This window comes from Erythrolamprus reginae, chromosome Z (assembly GCF_031021105.1).
Source record: "Erythrolamprus reginae isolate rEryReg1 chromosome Z, rEryReg1.hap1, whole genome shotgun sequence".
Lineage (NCBI taxonomy): Eukaryota > Metazoa > Chordata > Lepidosauria > Squamata > Dipsadidae > Erythrolamprus > Erythrolamprus reginae.
The window spans coordinates 99,440,815-99,460,889 of record NC_091963.1 but is presented as its reverse complement, the minus strand read 5'-3'; the positions used below and the strand labels follow the sequence as shown (position 1 = coordinate 99,460,889).

The following is a 20,075-nucleotide window of genomic DNA, read 5'->3' as shown; positions in this document are numbered from 1 at the left end:
AGGGCCGGCGGGGCCAATGAGGGGCGATTAAGATTACTCGGGCCCTCTCGGTGAGGACCTTGTGAATCACGTCCGGGAGGATTGGAATTGGAGGAAATGCGTAGAGTAGGCCTGGAGGCCATGGACTCCGGAGGGCATTGATTGCTTCCGCTCCCGGGGATGGAAATCTGGAATAGAAGCGAGGGAGTTGGGCGTTCGCATTGGTCGCGAAGAGATCCAGGACTGGTAGGCCGAATCTGAGGGTGATTTGATGGAACAGGTCTTGATGGAGGTTCCACTCTCCTGGGTCTATCGTTGCTCGGGATAGCCAATCCGCCTGGACGTTGAGGCTCCCCGAGATGTGATCGGCTAGGAGCGACTGGAGATGTTTTTCCGCCCAAAGGCCCAACTTGAGGGCCTCCCTCATGAGAGCCTTGGATCTCGTGCCCCCCTGTCTGCAGATATGGCTTTTTGTGGCAATGTTGTCGGTGAGAATGAGAACGTGCCGGTTGGGAATGCGAGGAGAGAAATGCTTCAGAGCCAGGGAAACGGCTCTTAATTCTAGCCAATTGATTGGCCTGGAAGCTTCCTCCGGGGACCACGTGCCCTGGGCTATCATCCCCTGGGCGTGGGCGCCCCATCCCGATAGACTGGCATCTGTGGTGATGACAAATTGATCCGGGCACCTGAACGGGGATCCTCTGTCCATGGCCGGAGACTTCCACCACTTGAAGGATCTGCGAACACTCAGTGGGATGACAATGCGTCGATTTGAGTTGCTGTGCCCCGATCTCTGAAAAGGCAACAGTAGCCACTGGAGTTCCCTAGCATGAAGGCGAGCCCAGGGAATGATGCCTATGCATGACACCATCTTCCCCAAAAGGGAAGATAGAGTAACTATGGATACTGAAGGATTAGATAAAATGTTAGAAATTAACTCCACTATACTGAGTTTTCTCTCGGGAGAGAGAAAAACCTGGGAGGATTTTGAATCAATAATGGATCCCAGGTGAGAAATGGAAGTGGATGGTTGGAGGTGACTTTTATCAAAGTTGATGGAAAATCCATGGTCCTGAAGGACTGACATGGTGACAGAAAGGTCTGTTTTCACTCTCTCTAGGGAGTTCCCATGAATTAAAATATCATCAAGATAACATAAAATGTGGATGGGAGACGCCCGGATATAGGCCGCCAGGGACCCCAAGAGCTTTGTAAAGACCCGAGGGGCCGAGGAAAGGCCAAATGGCATCGCCCTATACTGGAAATGCCTGCCTTGAAAGGAAAAACGTAAATATTTTCTGTGGCATTTGGCTATAGGAATGTGAAGGTAAGCTTCAGTGAGGTCTAGGGAGACCATGAAATCTCCCGAGTGAATGGCGGCCAAAATAGAAGACAAGGAGTGCATCTTAAACTTCCTATATTTGATGAATAGGTTTAGTTTCTTTAAATCCAAAATGGCTCTCCAACCTCCGGAGGACTTTGGAACCATAAATAGGATGGAGTAAAAACCTAAGCCCTTCTGACTAGAAGGGACCGGTTGAATGGCTCTGATGGACAAAAGATGAGAAATGGCCTCCTCCATACGGTTACAATCTGAGGATGACCTGGGAGAAGGGCAGGAAATAAAACGTTTTGGGGGAGGAGAAATAAATTCTAAAAGAAGGCCTGTTTGAACAGTGTCAATGACCCAAGGGTCCTTGGAGGTGAGACGCCAATTTGAGGCGAAATGAGCTAGGCGACCCCCTATGGGAATGGAGGTAAGATTACCATCTAGGTTTTTTTGAAGCCCTGTTAGAGGAAGCTCCCCTTTGGAAACGAAACCCTCTACCCCTGGAGTTCCTACCTTGGGAACGAAAGCGGGGGGAATACTGACCTGGAGATCTCTGATAGGAAGCCGCTTGATCTTGCTGGCGCCCTGGGCGACGAAAGGACTGCGTTTTGGTAACCTTTTTGGTGGTTGGACCCAAAACCTTCTTCTTGTCCGTGGTCTCCGTGAGGAGTGGATCGAGAAGATCACCGAAGAGAAGGTCGCGCTTTAAGGGGCCCTGGGATAACTGCCACTTTTGGCGAACTCCCGCTTGCCAAGGGCGAATCCATAGGAGTCTTCTTGCCGTTGTAGAGGCTGCAATTGACTTAGCAGAAAATCTAGTAGATTGCAAGGTGGCATCAGCCACGTACTGGGCAGCTGCAAAGACCTTGTTGAAGTCTTGTTGACCTCTCAAGTCATCGGGAGGAATGTGCTGTTGAAGTTGGCGAAGCCACAGCAGCATGGCTCTGGAGAAGAAGGAGGCCGCTGCCGAACTTTTAATGGCCCAGGAATCAGCGGTGAATCCTCTTTTGAGCATTTGCTCGATGCGCTTGTCCTCTGGGCGGAGGACTTCCTCCGCCTCGCCTGGCACAGCCGCTGCCGAGTGAAGAATCTTGACAGGTTCATCTGGTTTGGGAAAGGATAGAAGCTCTTCATAGGAAGAGGAAAGTTTATACAACTTTCTGTCCTTGGTGGAGGGATTAAGGCCAGAGGCTGGAAAATCCCACTGTTTGAGTAAGGCATCTTTAAACAATTTAGGCATAGGAATTACCTCGTTATCCTCCTGTTCCTCTGTGAAGTAAGGTAAATTCTCCTCCGGGGGATCAGTGGAAGTGGAGGCTTGTTTCTCCTGGGCCGCTAATCCCGTAGAAATTCTAGCTTTGAGGAGGAGAGATTTGAATAGTTGAGAAGGAAAAATAGTAATTGGAGGAGGGACTTTTATTTGGGATTCCTCATCCTCTGATAAGCCCTGAAAAGGGTCTTCATCCTCCTCTACATCCTCATATTCATCCTGGGAGGATTCTGAATCATCCTGAATAGGAGCTCTGACCGCTGGGGAAGAACCCAAGGGGCGGGAGGAACGAGAAGGAGGGAGAGGTAAAGGAAGCTCATTGATGGAGGAGAGTTTGGCATCAATGGCTTTGGACAACACAGCAAAAATAGATTGGAACTCAGGAGGTAAACTGGAAATATCAGCAGAAATGGCAGAAGAATCCCTAAAGGCCTGGGAGGATCCTGGCTGGGGGGAATCTTCAATAATATCTGGTTCCTCTGGACCTATGCCCCATAGGTTAGGTTGGGGTCTGTCTAGGTTTGGCTCATCCAGAGATAACACAGGGACCCCAGAAGGAGGCAGACTAGAGGCCTCTGGTGGGTCTTGACTACTGATTACTTGGGCCTGCACTTTCAAACGTTTTGCTGATTTGTCATGGATTTTTTGTAGGGCTAGGTCCCTTCTCTTCTCGGCCCTGGTGACCTTGGTCGAGGGGCGGGCCCCTGGAGAAGAGGAGGAAGAGGCCTGGGGGATACTAGTAATCTCATCGCCTGTAGGCCTGGCCTCTCTGGGACCTTTAGTTGTGCCTCTCTTGGGAAAAGTAGCCATAGTCTGACAATTAACAGAAGACAAGGCTGAGCCAATAACTGAATTATAAGGAGAAGATTTCAAGGACTTCCCAAGAGGAATGGATCCTGCTTCGAGGCCTCGAAGCTGCTGAAACGTGAGGACAATCTGGGCAAACCCAGAGTTCGTGCCCCCAAATCCAGCGGGGCCAGCCTCCCTAAACTTTGTAATTAAGTAAACCAAGGCACTCTGGTTGGAGGCTTAGCCGGTGGAGAATTTAGCCTGGGACCCCCAAGGCCCGCTCCCGGATCCACGCGGTGGACTGAGGCCTACGCGGCTGGCAGAAGGCCAACACGAGAGGCCTAGATTTTTAAAAAAGGGCGCGAAGGCCTTCGCGCCGAAAAGATCGCTCCGTAGAATTTCTTTAAGGGAAAAGCGATCGACTAAGTCCAGGAGACTAGAAGGCGTCTCACTCCGCAGGAGGTATTTTATAAGCCCTTAAATATTTTAGTATACAATAAATAAGCAATAATTCAATGGATAAATACTTGCACCAGGACCTCCAGGCCAAAGGATTAGAAGAATCCACAAGCGGCCGCAGGAATCGTAACCGGCAAAACCGCCGGGGGAAAACGAAACCGCAACTTCTCCCAAGGAAAAAAGCCGAGCCGCTTTTTTACTTTTTTTCTTTTAAACGGCTGGCGCAATTAGTGCAAGTAATTAAATAAAGACAATAAATCTTACTACTTTTTGAAGGAAAGATCGAAGGGAAGGTGTTAGAATGTTGAACGAGCTATCACAATACAACCGCAGGATATGTGAACTGAGCGAATTCTGGGGAAGGGGCGGATCCGGCAAGCTTTTTTAATACTAGGCTCAGTTCCACCGGATTGGACATGAGCAACCCATGTGACTGCTGGACCCGCTCCTTCAGTACGGAGAATATCTACGGGATCGCCTTCTGCTGCACGAATCCCAGCGACCAGTTAGGTCCCACAGAGTTGGCCTTCTCCGGATCCCGTCGACAAAACAATATCATTTGGCAGAACCCAGGGGAAGAGCCTTCTCTGTGGCGGCCTCAACCCTCTGGAATCAGCTCCCCCCAGAGATCAGAATTGCCCCCATCCTCCTTGCCTTTCATAAACTCCTTAAAACCCACTTCTGTCGTCAGGCATGGGGGAATTGAGATATTAGATTTGTTATATGTTGTTTTATTACTGTTGTTAGCCGCCCCGAGTCTACGGAGAGGGTCGGCATACAAATCTGATAGATAGATAGATAGATAGATAGATAGATAGATAGATAGATAGATAGATAGATAGATAGAATTTCCACTGCAAGTTATGAGAGTTTTATATTAAGTTCCCTATGTGACCATGTCTGATTTTATGACATTTTTTGCAGCAGTCATTATAAGAATACCATGGTTGTTAAGCAGGTGCAGCAGTCATTAAATAAATCAATGTATGACATGTTTTTGCCAGGAAATCTGCAAAAAAATAATACATCTTAAAATACTGCAATAGGCCATAAAGGTGAATCAATTGCCAAGCATCCCAAATGCAGGAATGTGATTGCAAGTACCGGTAAATGTGCAGCCACTGAAACTCAAGAACTGGGTTGGTTATAAATGGCTTTTCAGTCTGTTTTAATTTCAACTAGTCTCTAAAGAAAAAGAGAGTAAAAATAATGGTTCCCAAACTTTCTAAAAAAATAGGTTATTAAATTGATCCTAGAGGAATGAGTCCAGTGTGGTTTCAGACTGAGATACAGTAGAGATAAAGTATTGGTTGCTGATGGCCTATTGACCAGTACAAGATGGGGAAACCATCCATCCTGACTTTTCTTGATTTCTCAATCTTCTTTATCATTGGCTATTGTTTTTGGACTGGCTCAGAGGGTTGTAAGATTTGTTACCATACTTCTCCTTCATTCATCACCACTTCCACTTACTTACTTACTTATTTGATTTCTAGGCCGCTGAGACTCAGGGCGACTTACAGCATAAATTACATATTTAACACAAAAATCAGAATTAATCTAAAACAACCCAGTCTAATAAAAAACTTAAAAAGTTTACTCAACCACCCCATCTCATACATTGATCTATCATACCAATCATTAAATCAATGGCAGGAGCTGGAATGAGATGACCAGTTCAACAGCCCCAGGCCTGTCGGCCCAAGTGTGTTTACAAGTTACTGTATTCCGAAAGGCTGGAAGAGTAGGAACCATGCAGATCTCCAAGGGGAGTTGATTCCAGAGGGTGGGGGCAGAGAAGGCCTTTCTGTGGGCCCTGACTGGTCACTGGGATACGTGAGGCAAAAGACGGTCCCAAAGGTAATCCGGTCCTAAGCCATGTAGGGCTTTAAAGGTTAAAATCAACACTTTGAATTGTGTTTGGAGACCTGCTGGCAACCAATGCAGCATACAGAGTGTTGGTGAGACATAGGCATGTCTAATAAGACCCATGACTGCTCGTGCAGCTGCATGTTGAACCAACTGTACTCTCCAGACATTATTTAAAAATAGCCCCACGTAAAGAGCGTTGCAGTAATAGATCCTCAAGTGGTGAGGGCATGAATGACAGTCAGGAGAGCCTCTCTATTCAGATTATTATTATTATTATTATTAATTATTATTATTATATTTGTATGCTGCCCCTCTCCGAAGACTCAGAGTGGCTCACAACAGGAATACAAAATACAAATCCAATGATTAAAAAACATAACAGTTAAAAACCCTTGATTAAAAACACTCATACAACCCAAACAAACCATACATAAAATGGCCATAACTGGTGCAGCAGGCAAACCTGGCCACATGCTCCCCTTGCTACAGCCAAAAAATGATGTTCTAGGGACAGCTGTGGATCAAGGAGGACTCATAAGTTGTGGACCTTCTCTGAGGGAGTCAACAATTCCTCCCCCCAGGGTAATAGAAGGACAGATAGATATATCCTTGGGTGTTAAGACCCACAGCCACTCCGTCTTGTCAGGGCTGAGTCTGAGCTTGTTGGCACCCATCCAGACCCCAACAGCCTCCGGGTACCGGCACATCACCTCTGCTGCTTCACTGAATTGGCACGGAGTAGAGATGTACAGCTGAGTGTCATCAGCATAATGATGGTAACCCACTCCGTGCCGATGGATTATCTGACCTCACCCAGCGGTTTCGTGTAGATATTAAACAGAAGGGGGGAAAGAACCAGTCCCTGTGGCATCCCAGAAAGTAGGGGCCGAGGGGTGGAGCTCTGCCCCCCCCCACTAACAAATTATTGTTTGTATGCTGGGAATGGTCCATCTGTTTTATAGGATTTCCTCATGGCTCTCCACTCTCCTCTATCTACATGAAGCTGTTGGAGGAAGTCATCTATAGGTATGGGATACAACATCATCAATACATTGATGATACTTAGTTACATATTGCTGCTTTTGCTTAGCAATGTTGTCACAGTTCTGTCACAGTTTCTAATAGTGGACACCTGAATAGCAAGGATGACTGTATATGGGGTCCTTGATCCTCCTGATCTCTGGACTGGAGATTTTCACTGTTGACTCTGGGGAAGGGGACACTCTCCAATTCAGAAGCACAGTATAATCAGGGCATTCTTTTAGAAACATAATTTCAGGAGACCAGGAGGACCTTTGTATAACTTAATCTTGTGCACCAATTGTGGTCATTCCTGAATGTGCTCTACCTGAGCAGCCCCTAAATAATTATTTGGAATCTTCAACTTGTTCAGAATGCAGTAGCATGGGAAGTTACAGATGCATCTTAATACACCCTTGTAACTTCATCATTTTATGAGCTGCATTCGTTCCAATATGCTGCCAAGTGCAAAACTGAGTTATTGTCCTTATTTCCAAAAATAACTGTCTGCTCCACCTATTCAAATAGGTGCTTCAGTTTTTTTCCTAGAAGTAAAATCATCTGATAGAATTCAGGAGGCATGCCTTTTCTACTAGGAGGCCTACTGTCTGGAATGATCTCCTCAATGTATTATTGCCATTGACCCCTTTTAGAAGGAACATTGGTTCTCATCAGATACATTTGTTCTCAGTGGATATTGACCTGCCTGGAGACTGAGTTGTAACAATTTCCTGGTCACGCCCCCTCTGCTTGGCTGAGTCCTTCAGTTTTTGGGACAAAAGTATACACCTCCAAGGAAAATACCTGTAAACAAAAATAACCATCCCGGACACTAGGCTGGATTCAACTAACTAAAGAGGACGTGGATGCTCCTGTAGAACACCAAGAATGAACGTATCAGGTGAGAACCAATGTTCCTTCTCCAGTGCTCTGCTAGGAGCATTGACATATGGTACATACCCAAACTAGATCCCCTGGAGGTGGGGAATAGTCTAGTGGAAGGGCTTAGTTGTTGAGACTGATCAGGTCCATTAATCAGGTCTGCCTGGGCCAACACAGGGCAATGAGGAGAACATCTGCTCATTCCTCTAGCACCTTCCTGATTACCCTGTGGTTAAAGGGGAGAGGAGGGAAGGCATAGAGTAGCCCTTGAGGTCAAGGGCTGCGAAGGGAATTGACTTGTTCCGCTCCCAGTTCTGGGAATCAGGTAAAGAACCTCGGGAGCTGGGTGTTGGATGGATGAGCGAAAAGATCCACTGCCAGTCTGTCCACACGCAGGCATCGTTCAGAGTGATCAATTGTTGTCCTACTTAACCAGTCCGCCTGCAGATCTGACATCCCAGAAATGTGTTCTGCCCTTATGAAGAACAGGTTCTTTGTCCAGCTTCTCCGCTTCAGCCTGAAGAAGTCAGGAGCAAGTGCCCCCCCAATCGGTTTCTATGGGCTTTTGTGGCCACATTGTCTGTCAAAATCAGTATGTGGCTGTTCTTGATTTCATAACAGAAAATGATGCAGCACCGGGTGGATGGTTCCTAACTCCAGCCAGTTGATGCTACTCAATTACTCCTCTGGGGATCATCTGTCCTGGGCCATCTGTCTCGCGAATGCAACCCAGCTAAACAGGCTGGTGTCCGTGGTGATCATCACACAATAAGGTTCCTTGAAAATGCCCCTGACCTCCATGCAATCTGATATCCACCAGGTCAGGGAACAAAGGACCTATGCTGGAAGGGGCACCAGCTGTTTGGAATTTCCCCTGCTGCCTCTCTGATCATTATATAATACCTCCGGGACCGAATTCTGCTGCACGAATCCCAGCAGAGTGGGCCTTCTCTGGATCCCGTCGACTAAGCAATGTCATCTGGCGGGGCCCAGGGGAAGAGCCTTCTCTGTGGCGGCCCCGGCCCTCTGGAACCAACTCCCCCAGAGATCAGAACTGCCCCCACCCTCCTTGCCTTTCATAGGTTGTTAAAAACTCACCTTTGCCACCAGGCATGGGGAAATTGACACCTCCCCTAACTACTGCTTTATGTATGGTTTGATTGGGTTGTGTGATTATTTTATTAATAAGGGTTTTTAAATTGTGTTTTTAAATATTGGATTTGTACATTATTATTATTGTTGTGAGCCGCCCCGAGTTCTCGGAGAGGGGCGGCATACAAATCTAGTAAATAATAATAATAATAATAATAATAATAATAATAATAATAATGTGCAGACTCTGTAAAGAAACAGATGAAACAATCGATCACATACTCAGTTGCTGCAAAAAGATCGCACAGACTGACTACAAGCATAGACATGATGCTGTGGCACAGATGATCCACTGAAACTTGTGCCGGAACTACCATTTACCAGTGGCAAAGAACTGGTGGGATCATAAGCCTGAAAAAGTGGTCGAAAATGAGCAAGCAAAACTACTGTGGGACTTCCGACTTCAGACTGATCGAATTCTGAAGCATAACACACCAGACAGCCTCATCGTGGAGAAAAAGAAAGTATGGATCATCGACATGGCAATCCCAGGAGACAGCAGAATTGAAGAGAAGCAACTAGAGAAATTAGTGGAATATGAAGATCTAAAAATCGAGCTGCAACGACTCTGGCATAAGCCCGTGAAAGTGGTCCCAGTGGTACTTGGCACACTGGGCGCAGTACCAAAGGATCTCAGCAGACATTTGAAAACCATTGGAATTGACAAAATCTCCATTTGTCAATTGAAAAAGGCCGCTTTACTGGGATCGGCAAACATAATTCGCTGCTACATCCCGCAATCCTAGGTGCTTGGGAAGCACCCGACTGATGATGAAATACGAAATCCAGCATAGTGATCTCGTTTGCTGTGTTGTACTGACATAATAATAATAATACAGTAATAATAATAATAATAATAATTATTATTATTATTATTATTATTATTATTATTATTATTATTATTATTATATATGAATGAAAACTTTTGCAGCAGCAATTACCTGATTCCCCCGCTCCCTATTTAACATGTAGCACGCAACACCCCGCAATTCCACCCTCTCCTGGCATTTTTTGCTTCAAGCTCAGATTGTACAGTTGTTCAGCGCTTTGCGTTTTAAACACAATCAGCAATCTCAGTCCTTGAGGAACGCTTTGAGCTCATGACTGTTGACAGGTTTTCCCAGCAGTGCAAAGTTCCCTCTGCCTGAATGGCAACCCCAAAAGGTGGGCTGACATGTTGCACCTCTACCATGCGGATGCCTAGAAGAGAAAAGGCGGTGAGTAAGGCTGCTCTGCTACTTGGTTAGCCCCGGGTTTCCGCGATGTTTACAGTGAAATCAGGCAATGAGTCTAGCATTTCTGATGTGGGCGTATGGGACCCATGATATGTCTGCCAGTGGGTATCTTTTCCAAAGCACCAAATACTGAATACAGCCCCGATGTAATTGGGCATCAATGATATCTCCAACTGCATAATGTGCCTGTCCTTTGTCATTTACAGGACCAGGTGGTGGACAGGACGGTCGTAATGAGGATGTCTGGACGAGACGTAATAAACTAGCATAAAACACTGGGTGTTTTTCCTAATATCAGTGGGAGTTGCAACTACATGTCACAGGGTTTATTATTTTGACTATAGGAAATGGACCAATAAACTTTGGTGCTAGTTCCTTACACAGTATCTTCAATTTTAGGTACTTCATGGAAAAATACACATTTTGTCCTACTGTAAAAGGGTTTGGGGTAGGTCTCCTCTTCCTATCGGCGTGTAGTTTATACTTTTGCATAGCAGTTGTTAACGTATCCCAGACATTAACCCATACCTGTTCCATCCTGGTAGCCGTTCCTGTACTCCTGTATTGTCAAATTGTGGGTGGGACCATTCAGGGACTGGAGCGAACTCCCTCACCATAGAAATATGAATGGGATATATCCAATGCTACTGTGGACAGTATTATTATAGGCCACTTCCGCAAAAGTTAACAAATTTGCACAATCATGTTATTGATGTTTCACAGAACACCAGATATGCAGTTCCACCATTTTATTCGCTCGTTCAGCAGCACTATTAGTAGCAAGATGAAAGGCAGAACTTGAGAGGCCGATGTCTTAGAAGAACTTGAACGATTAAAGACAAATAAGGCAATGGATCCAGATGGCATCCATCCAAGAGTTCTTAAAGAACTCAGATATGTGATTGCTGCTCCCGACTGATTTGTTTAACTAATCCCTTTTAACAGGAGATGTTCCTGATGATTGGAGAATGGCCAGTGTTGTGCCTATCCACAAGAAGGGCAGTAGAGAAGAAGCTGGTAACTACAGGCCAGTTAGCTTGACATCAGTTATAGTTAAAATGATGGAGACTCTACTCAAAAAGAGGATAAATCAGCACCTAAAAACCAATAACTTATTGGACCCAAACCAGCATGGCTTTACTGAGGACAAATCATGTCAGACTAATCTCATTGATTTCTTTGACTATGTCACAAAGGTGTTGGATGAAGGTGGTGCCTATCTGGACTTCAGCAAAGCTTTTGATACAGTTCCACATAAAGAGCTGATAGATAAGTTAGTGAACATTGGACTTAATCCCTGGATAGTTCATTGGATTTGCAGCTGGCTGAAACGTAGATATCAGAGGGTTGTTGTTAATGGCAAGTATTCTGAGCAGAGCCTGGTTACAAGCGGTGTGCCCCAAGGGTCTGTTCTGGGTTCTATTCTTTTTAATATCTTTGTGAGTGACATAGGGGAAGGTTTGGTAGGGAAGGTTTGCCTATGACTCTAAAGTGTGCAATAGGGTTGATATTCCTGGAGGCGTCTGTAATATGACAGGAAGAGGGAGATTTTGATCCCGCTGTATAGAGCGCTGGTGAGACTACATTTGGAATACTGTGTTCAATTCTGGAGACCTCACCTACAAAAAGATATTGACAAAATTGAACGGGTCCACAAGAATGAGGGCTACAAGAATGGTGGAAGGTCTTAAGCATAAAACGTATCAGGAAAGGCTTAATGAACTCAATCTGTATAGGAGGACAGAAGGGAAAGGGGGGGACATGATCGAAACATTTAAATATGTTAAAGGGTTAAATAAGGTTCAGGAAGGAAGTATTTTTAATAGGAAAGTGAACACAAGAACAAGGGGGCACAATCTGAGGTTAGCTGGGGAAAAGATTAGAAGTAACGTGAGAAAATAGTATTTCACTGAAAGAGTAGTAGATGCTTGGAACAAATTTCCAGCAGACGTGATTGGTAAATCCACAGTAACTGAATTTAAACGTGCCTGGGATAAACATAATAATAATAATAATAATAATAATAATAATAATAATAATAATAATAATTTATTAGATTTGTATGCCGCCCCTCTCCGAAGACTCGGGGCGGCTCACAACAAGCGATAAAACAATATTGTACAGGCACAAATCTAATATTAAGAAAAAAAACTAAAAACCCTATCAATTTAAAAAACCAAACAGCACATACATACCAAACATAAATTATAATAAGCCTGGGGGAAAGGTGTCTCAAATCCCCCATGCCTGGCGGTATAGATGGGTCTTAAGTAGTTTACGGAAGACAAGGAGGGTGGGAGCAGTTCTAATCTCCGGGGGGAGTTGATTCCAGAGGGCCGGGGCCGCCACAGAGAAGGCTCTTCCCCTGGGGCCCGCCAGATGACATTGTTTAGTCGACGGGACCCGAAGAAGGCCAACTCTGTGGGACCTTATCGGCCGCTGGGATTCGTGCGGTAGTAGGCGGTTCCGGAGGTATTCTGGTCCAATGCCATGTTGGGCTTTAAAGGTCATGACCAACACTTTGAATTGTGACCGGAAACTGATCGGCAGCCAATGCAGGCCACGGAGTGTTGTAGAAACGTGGGCGAATCTGGGAAGCCCCACGATGGCTCTCGCGGCTGCGTTCTGCACGATCTGAAGTTTCTGAACACTTTTCAGAGGTAGCCCCATGTAGAGAGCGTTGCAGTAATCGAACCTCGAGGTGATAAGGGCATGAGTGACTGTGAGCAATGACTCCCTGTCCAAATAGGGCCGCAACTGGTGCACCAGGCGAACCTGGGCAAACGCCCTCCTCGCCACAGCCGAAAGATGTTCCAATGTCAGCTGTGGGTCGAGGAGGACGCCCAAGTTGCGCACCCTCTCTGAGGGGGTCAGTAGTCCCCCCCCCCCAGGGTAATGGACGGACAGATGGAATTGTCCTTGGGAGGCAACACCCACAGCCACTCCGTCTTGTCTGGATTGAGTTTGAGTTTGTTGAACATATATCCATCCTAAGATAAAATAAAAGAAATAGTATAAGGGCAGATTAGATGGATCATGAGGTCTTTTTTTGCCGTCAATCTTCTATGTTTCTATGTTTAACTTAACCCTTGTGATGATCCAATGCTAAGTAAAAACCGCTGTCAGAACCTGGCAGTAAACTGCACACCCCTGACTGATATAATCCTGCTTGAAACTCCAGGGATTCGATATCCCCAGTTATATCCTTCACTGGCTCATCATTGCTAGTACTGGAGTTCACCACTTCCACTGGCGCAGCATCAGTAAAAGCAGAGGGGGCCACCTGTTGTGACATGTGTATGCCTTCAGTTGCTCGGCAACTGCTCTTCCTTGCTATGCATGGCCACTACCCCACAGTATTATGATACATGGGGTTGGTGGTATAAGCTTTCAGCTATCACGGTACCCCATGCACGATGTCCCACTTTCCACAGCAGAAACAAAACAATGCTCCCGCAAGAGATGGTAAACTGGGACATCAGTGCACACACCAGCAGCTTGGCTAGGGAGACAGGGACCCACTCCAATGGGGGATCTCCTGAAAGGGTTGACCCTGGAAAATTGCTCTCCAGAAAATTCTTGGAGTGGAAGCGGTCGCTGAATCGTAAAAAATGAAGGACTCAGTCGAGCACAGAGGCCATGACCAGGAAATTGTTACAATTCAGTTTCCAGGCAGACGTAAGTCAATATCCACATGTAGATGCTCCTAGTAGAGCACCAGAGAAAGGCTCCTAAAACTTAGTTCTTTGTATATCGGGGTCAAGGTGATTGAAGTTGTTATTGGGAACAATTTAAAATAAAGTTAGGTTCCTGACCAAAATTCTTAGGGAGCCATACAGAACTCTTAAATAAATAAATTTTAAACCTTCCATGCTATTTCTGCCTCATGTTTGGTGTTATGAGAAATTGGGTTATAGTTTCATATATAATCAGATTTACCTATATTTTTAAAACAACAAAGCACTTTGCATTATAAAATATGCAAAAATAGTAAGATTCTTTTCTAAGATGCTAAGAAGCTAAACTTAAAAACAGGGGGTACAGTATAAGAGAATCAAAAATGAATCAGAACAAGGGCAAAGACATAAAGATGAGAAATATTCCTTACATATAACATAAATATAACAGATAACAACATCCCCACTAATTCTGCAAGTTACTGCATATAAACAGGAAGCAAATCTCACACTCACTAATCCTGATGATGTTACCTAGTCAGGTGTTGAAATGTCTGAAACCAAGCAACCAAACTCAAAGAGCATCAAAGATGCCACAATTCAGCTGTGGGCTATGAACTGCATATTTCTCTTCTACTGAATGTAAATGGTGCATATTTGTTATATTACATCCTCTTTATCAATCAATATAGATAAAATATGCTGAAAGGGTGTTTTTTTTAAAAAAAAATGGTGACATGCTTGTAGCTAGATTGTCTCCCATTTTTTTCCTTTTTTTAGTTTATCTGAGGGTTTTTTCTATTTTTTTCCCTTCCCACTCCCTTATTTTTTTTAAAAAAAGTTTCACTAAAGATATACTGTACAGTTGTTTTGCTTTAGTTTTAGGACTTTTGTCATTTTTTTCTTGTAATGTATAAATAAAATTTGAAAAATAAATTGTATCCTATTAAATCAGAAATCTGTTCATTCTGACTAAACAATTGGAGAAAGAACCAGGCCTTTCTAAAGGTCTGCAAGGTCAGGACCAACCATAAATATATTGGTGGGAGAATTTCCAAAGTCCAGGCACTGTCACCAAGAAGGCATGCTTTCTGGATCACACAGGATGACACTGTTTCAGAGAAGGGACCCTTCTTGCAGCATGTGGGATGAAGGCAGATCCCATGTATAATCTGTTTCTGTTCTATGCCGAGCTTCATAAATAGCACCTTGAATGCTGTAAGAAGCCAATGTAATTCCCAATACAGTATTTACAAAATATTGTGATATTGGAAAACAGGGTACAGTATAATCTTTGGTTTTATTGTATTTAAACTATACTATTTTCATAGAAAAGATTAGCTGGGAAATCAAAAAAGGATCTGTGTGGAAAGGAAGTACATATATTATCTTAAATTTATTAAAAGAGAATTAACAAAGCATAATAAATCATAAGTAATAATTTTTCCCATATAAACATTATTTGACACATGGCTAGTGTTTGTGGATCTTGATAATATATACATGTCACATTGCCACTTAGTTAACCTTTAGTATATACATCAAAAGTCAAACATTTAACATCTTCTAAAATATAGTTTTTAATAAAGAAATTTGGGTATCTGAACTTTTCTTTCATCATTACTACTATGTAACAATTTGAAATATCAGTCAGCTACAAAAAGCTTGAGACTGAACAGGTCAACAATACATAGAGGACAACTACTTCTCCAGAATGGACATACTTTTCAGTCATTGGGACAAACAATCAAAAATATCCAATAGTAAGATTCTATCCAGAATCTGTGTGTGTGTGAGGAGAGGGTGATGAGTCTTATGGGTGGTTTTTGGCTGTTTATAGCATTCCAGTATCTTTAATGAAGCTAGTTTATTAAACAACAGTACAAATGAACCTCTTATCTGCAAATGGTTTAACAAACTTAGTACATTTTCTTTTAATGAAACTAGTTTATTAAACAATAGTACAAATGAACCTCTTATCTGCAAATGTTTTAACAAACGTAGTACATTTTCTTTTAATGAAACTAGTTTATTAAACAATAGTACAAATGAACCTCTTATCTGCAAATGTTTTAACAAACTTAGTACATTATCTTTCTCACTTAGAAATAGAAGAAAAAAATGAATGAATTTACATAAACGTTAAACTCTTTGAGACAAATTATGAATAATTTGATATATAAGAAATGTATTATTATACCTATGATGGATTCTAAGCGGTCAAAAGCACAACAAAAACGTAAATTAAGTGAATAACCAAAACCAATTTTCTTACATTATCGCTCGTATCAGCCGTCAAATTGACTTACTCTAAGATGTGTTTGATGGATATGTACAAATAATTAATCATTAGATATTTGTTTTGTTTTGTTTTGTTTGTCTGTGGGTTTTTTTCTATGTTCTGTTTTTAATGTAAATAATTCAATAAAAACTATTTTTAAAAAAATAGGAACAGAAGATTGCTGCTTAATGTAGAGTTGATTCAATATTATTAGTTGCTTTAATTATCCAAATATGTGTACAGGAGTTACATTATTTTCAAGGCTTGTGACATGATCCTGCAGCCTATTTAAGGTGTTGCAGGCAGGCTCTATGTTCATGTCCTTTGAAGATCTTAATTTGGAGCTCTCTACAATACCAATTATTTTTTGTCATCAGAGATTGTATCCTTGTTCTCTTAGAAGAAAATTGTTTTCTAATTGTCCTTCACAATAGGTTATATCTTAAACATACAAGATAAAACAAGGAAATAAGATCAATTACTACCATATTACATCTCATTAAGAAAACCAAGATAAGGAAGATAAAAGATTTACACAATATATTTTTAGATAAGCCATATTAAAACCATATAATAATTTTAGGAGAATAAAAACCCATCAATCAATTGAATATTTCTGTAAATGTAGGTAGCTGTGAAACATTTATGAAATAACTATTAAACTGTATAAATTATATCATTTTATGTGCAAGAACAAGTTTCACTTGGGATATGATTTTACAATAAAACTGAAATTAACTGTTGCTTTTTTAAGATAGGCGTTTAAAATTTTGTTATCCCACAGAACATGTTATATGTCCATTACTAAAACATTCCTAAAGAAATGGAAGGGAATGTACAACTATCTCTGATTCATGTATCAATACAGTTTCTTGTTTCCCAAATAGTTCAGAGACAAAGCCCTATGGCTGAAGTAAGAACTCCAGAATTATTTCTACTGCAACTAGAGTTCATATTTCAGTCTCCATCAGACATCTAGAAAGAAAAACCAAATACTGTATTCATCCTCTACCCCTCATTGCTATTACAGATAGGTTCAGCATAATGCAGTACTTTCTTCTGAAACTGCAAAAAAATTACTTTTATGCAGGGAACAGAAAATATAAATATGCCCATTATCTACTCAATAGCCAGTGTTTTTGAAACACAAAGCTAGTACAGTATAATGTAATATACTCATTTCTAGCACACCCTAATATTTAAAAAAAATAGAAATCTGAATAAAAAGTAAATATAAATTTTACATGTGGATATTTACATCAGAAGGAATCAGTTATACAAAAAAGGAGATTCAAGAGATACTGATATTTTTTGCCAATGCTCAAGGCTTTTGATTTATGCAATGGGTAAAGATGACTATTATTTGCCTATTACAATATTTAAATGATTATAGATACAATCTTTAATAAGCAAAAACCCTGACAATTTTAAACTTCTGCTGCATGCCCACAATTTCTCCTGCAAAGATTTGTTCCTGGCTGGCAAGAAAACTTAGAGGAGTCTGCCCTAATCCTTTTTCAAGTAGAAAAATGAGATACACTTATTTTAAGTAAATATGTGACTTGAAATGCTTTTATTGTAGTGATTATCCCCCCCCCCCATTTGAAATAAAGCAAATTACCATTACATTTTAAAGGCTCTAATCATAAATGGCTAAACAATGGATGACATAAGAAACATAATTATGTAACCTTATTTAAGCCTAACAGATGGGCCAATTAATATATATACAGGATGGAAGTCATATAGCTGATCCTTCCTTTCCCATCACTATTCTTCAATCTCCATCAGGCAGCAAGAGCTTTGATTTTACAAAGCTACAAAAACATGAGTGGAGGGTTGTTTTCTTTAGAATGCAAGATCATCAATATGGAAAAGACAATGTCCTCATTAACAAGGATCAGCACTTTATTATTCTCTAATACATTATGTTGTTCCACATGCGGAGGATGAGAAGAGAAAATACTAAATAATGCATTTTTAACATTGGTTATTACCAAAGCATTCCCTTAACCATAAAATACCCATTTTTCACAGTAAACTGAGATCAGGTGGAGGAACCATCCTACAGTAAAGCCCCTTTAAAAGTGACTGGAAACGCTCATTATCCAGAAATTCTAACTAAAAGCGTGCATTATACTGGAAAGGAAAGGGGGGCATTTCAAATCAATCTACAGTATTTAAATCCCTGGCGGAAGGCAAGGAAAGCTAAAAATACGACTAGTAACCTAAAACATTTATCCTTCTCTTATCCTCCCCCCCCCCTTATAAACCAAAAGGAATGAAAGCAGAATATATACTCGACTCGGATGTATGCATAAAAGAGAGGGGAGGGGGCTCCCCCCCCACAAAAGAGCCTGTCTTTAAGAAACTGGATTAAAACATACAACGGAAGAGCATCCTCTCATTCCCAACCAAACTTCAAAAGAGAAAAGATTCCATACTGTCCCCTCTGAGGAGCTCAGCCTCCGCTGCAAATCTGACTCGGAAAGGGGAAATCTCTACTCCCCTCCCTCCCCTCAAAAAAAGGGGGGGGCAGCAAAACAACAAACATTTCAAACGGTTCCCCAAAGATGAGCAGAGTGGACGGCGGAAACCTGAAGGGAAGAGGGCCTTCGCTGCATGGAATAATAACCCTTTAAAACGGGAGTGGGCACCGCTGTTTTCCTTTGCCTCCACCCCCGCTGTCCTCTCAAACGGAAGAAAGGAGAGCTCCCGTATGCTACAGACAAACGCGGCCGCCATTTCTCGCCGTGGGTATCGGTACCTGGAAGTCCCTGTCCTCGTTGAAGCGGGAAAACCTATCCGCCATTTTCGCTCGGTTCGCCTTTATCTTAGAAGACTGCGACGAAGAGGAGCCTTTTACGTACTTGACGTGCGCACACCCAGGGCGACGGTCGGTTTCTACGGATTAATAGACTCGTACAAATGCACAGCTTCCGAGACCGCTTCGACTTTTTTTTTTAATTTAAGGTTTTTTCTCAAGATTGTGATTGGCCAGCAGCGTCCCCGCCTTCCCCCTATTAAAAGACAGCGGAAACAGAACTGCCAGTTCTTTTTAATGAATTGGGGGGGGGGGGGGTCAATTCATGTTAAGTTTGTGTTCTGTTTGCTAGTGAACGCTGGATTTGGACTGGATTGTAGTTCAAGTAAACTGCTGCCACCTCAGTTATTATTTAGTACGCGAAATTTTTCGTTAAAAATCCAAGTTTTAAGTTAGGAATACTGTATCACATATAAAAATCCGAACGATCGGAATCTGACAGCCAGGAAAAGTATACGATAGCCTATACTGTATTAGTCTAAAGTCTGTCAACAACCCCCAGCAAAACCCGCTTACTGACCGAGTAATTTTTATTTATTTTTATTCATCTTATGTATTTCTTTGTTTTGTCAAGCACGTATTGGTGGTATACAAAGATATAATAATATTTATATACAAGATACTAGTAAAAGAGAAACATTTATTTTATTTTTTTTATTTATTTTATTTGTCAATCAAATATAGTATTGTATTGTAATAGGTTTAACATAATCTAAGTATAAAGTTGAGATAGAAAAGATTAAAAAAGACACTGGGACAGGAACGGTAGGCACGAGGGTGTACTTATGCACGCCCCTTACAGACCTCTTAGAAAAGGGGAGAGGTCTATGTAGACAATGTAAGGTTGAAGATTTTGGGATTGGGGGAAGAAACAACAGAGTCCGGTAGTGAATTCTTTGTTAGATGGTTAAATGAAGCATTACATCACCATACCCACTTTTACATGCTTTTTTGCTTCAAAACATTATATGACTGTCGTCAATTATGAGAAACATTATATGATTGTAATTCGTAGCCTTCCTTGCCGGCATCCCCTTGTCTAACTCAGCTAGGAAGATCATGAACATGTGACCGGGATGCTGCTAATGTTGTAAATGTGAGCTGATTGACATGTGCTTGGATTGCAATTACACGAGTCTCCAGAGAGGGGCAGCATACAAATCTAATAAATAAATATAATTTTTATTGGCCAAGTGTGGATTGGACACACAAGTAATTTGTCTTGGTGCATATGCTCTCAGCGTACAAAAAAAATATATACATTTGTCAAGAATCATGTGGTATCACACTTAATGATTGTCATAG

At 42.2% G+C, this 20,075-nt stretch overlaps 1 protein-coding gene across 1 annotated transcript in view; it reads right to left on the bottom strand.

Annotated features, from left to right (window-relative positions):
* The window catches only part of GPATCH8 (G-patch domain containing 8), a 104,808-nt gene extending 85,887 nt beyond the window's left edge, over nucleotides 1-18,921 (bottom strand). The window contains exon 1 of the mRNA XM_070727974.1: nucleotides 18,714-18,921. Within this exon, the coding sequence (XP_070584075.1) occupies nucleotides 18,714-18,758 (45 nt within the window). The 5' untranslated portion in view covers nucleotides 18,759-18,921. The remainder of the gene's footprint in view (nucleotides 1-18,713) is intronic.
* Between the last annotated feature and the right edge of the window lie 1,154 nt (nucleotides 18,922-20,075).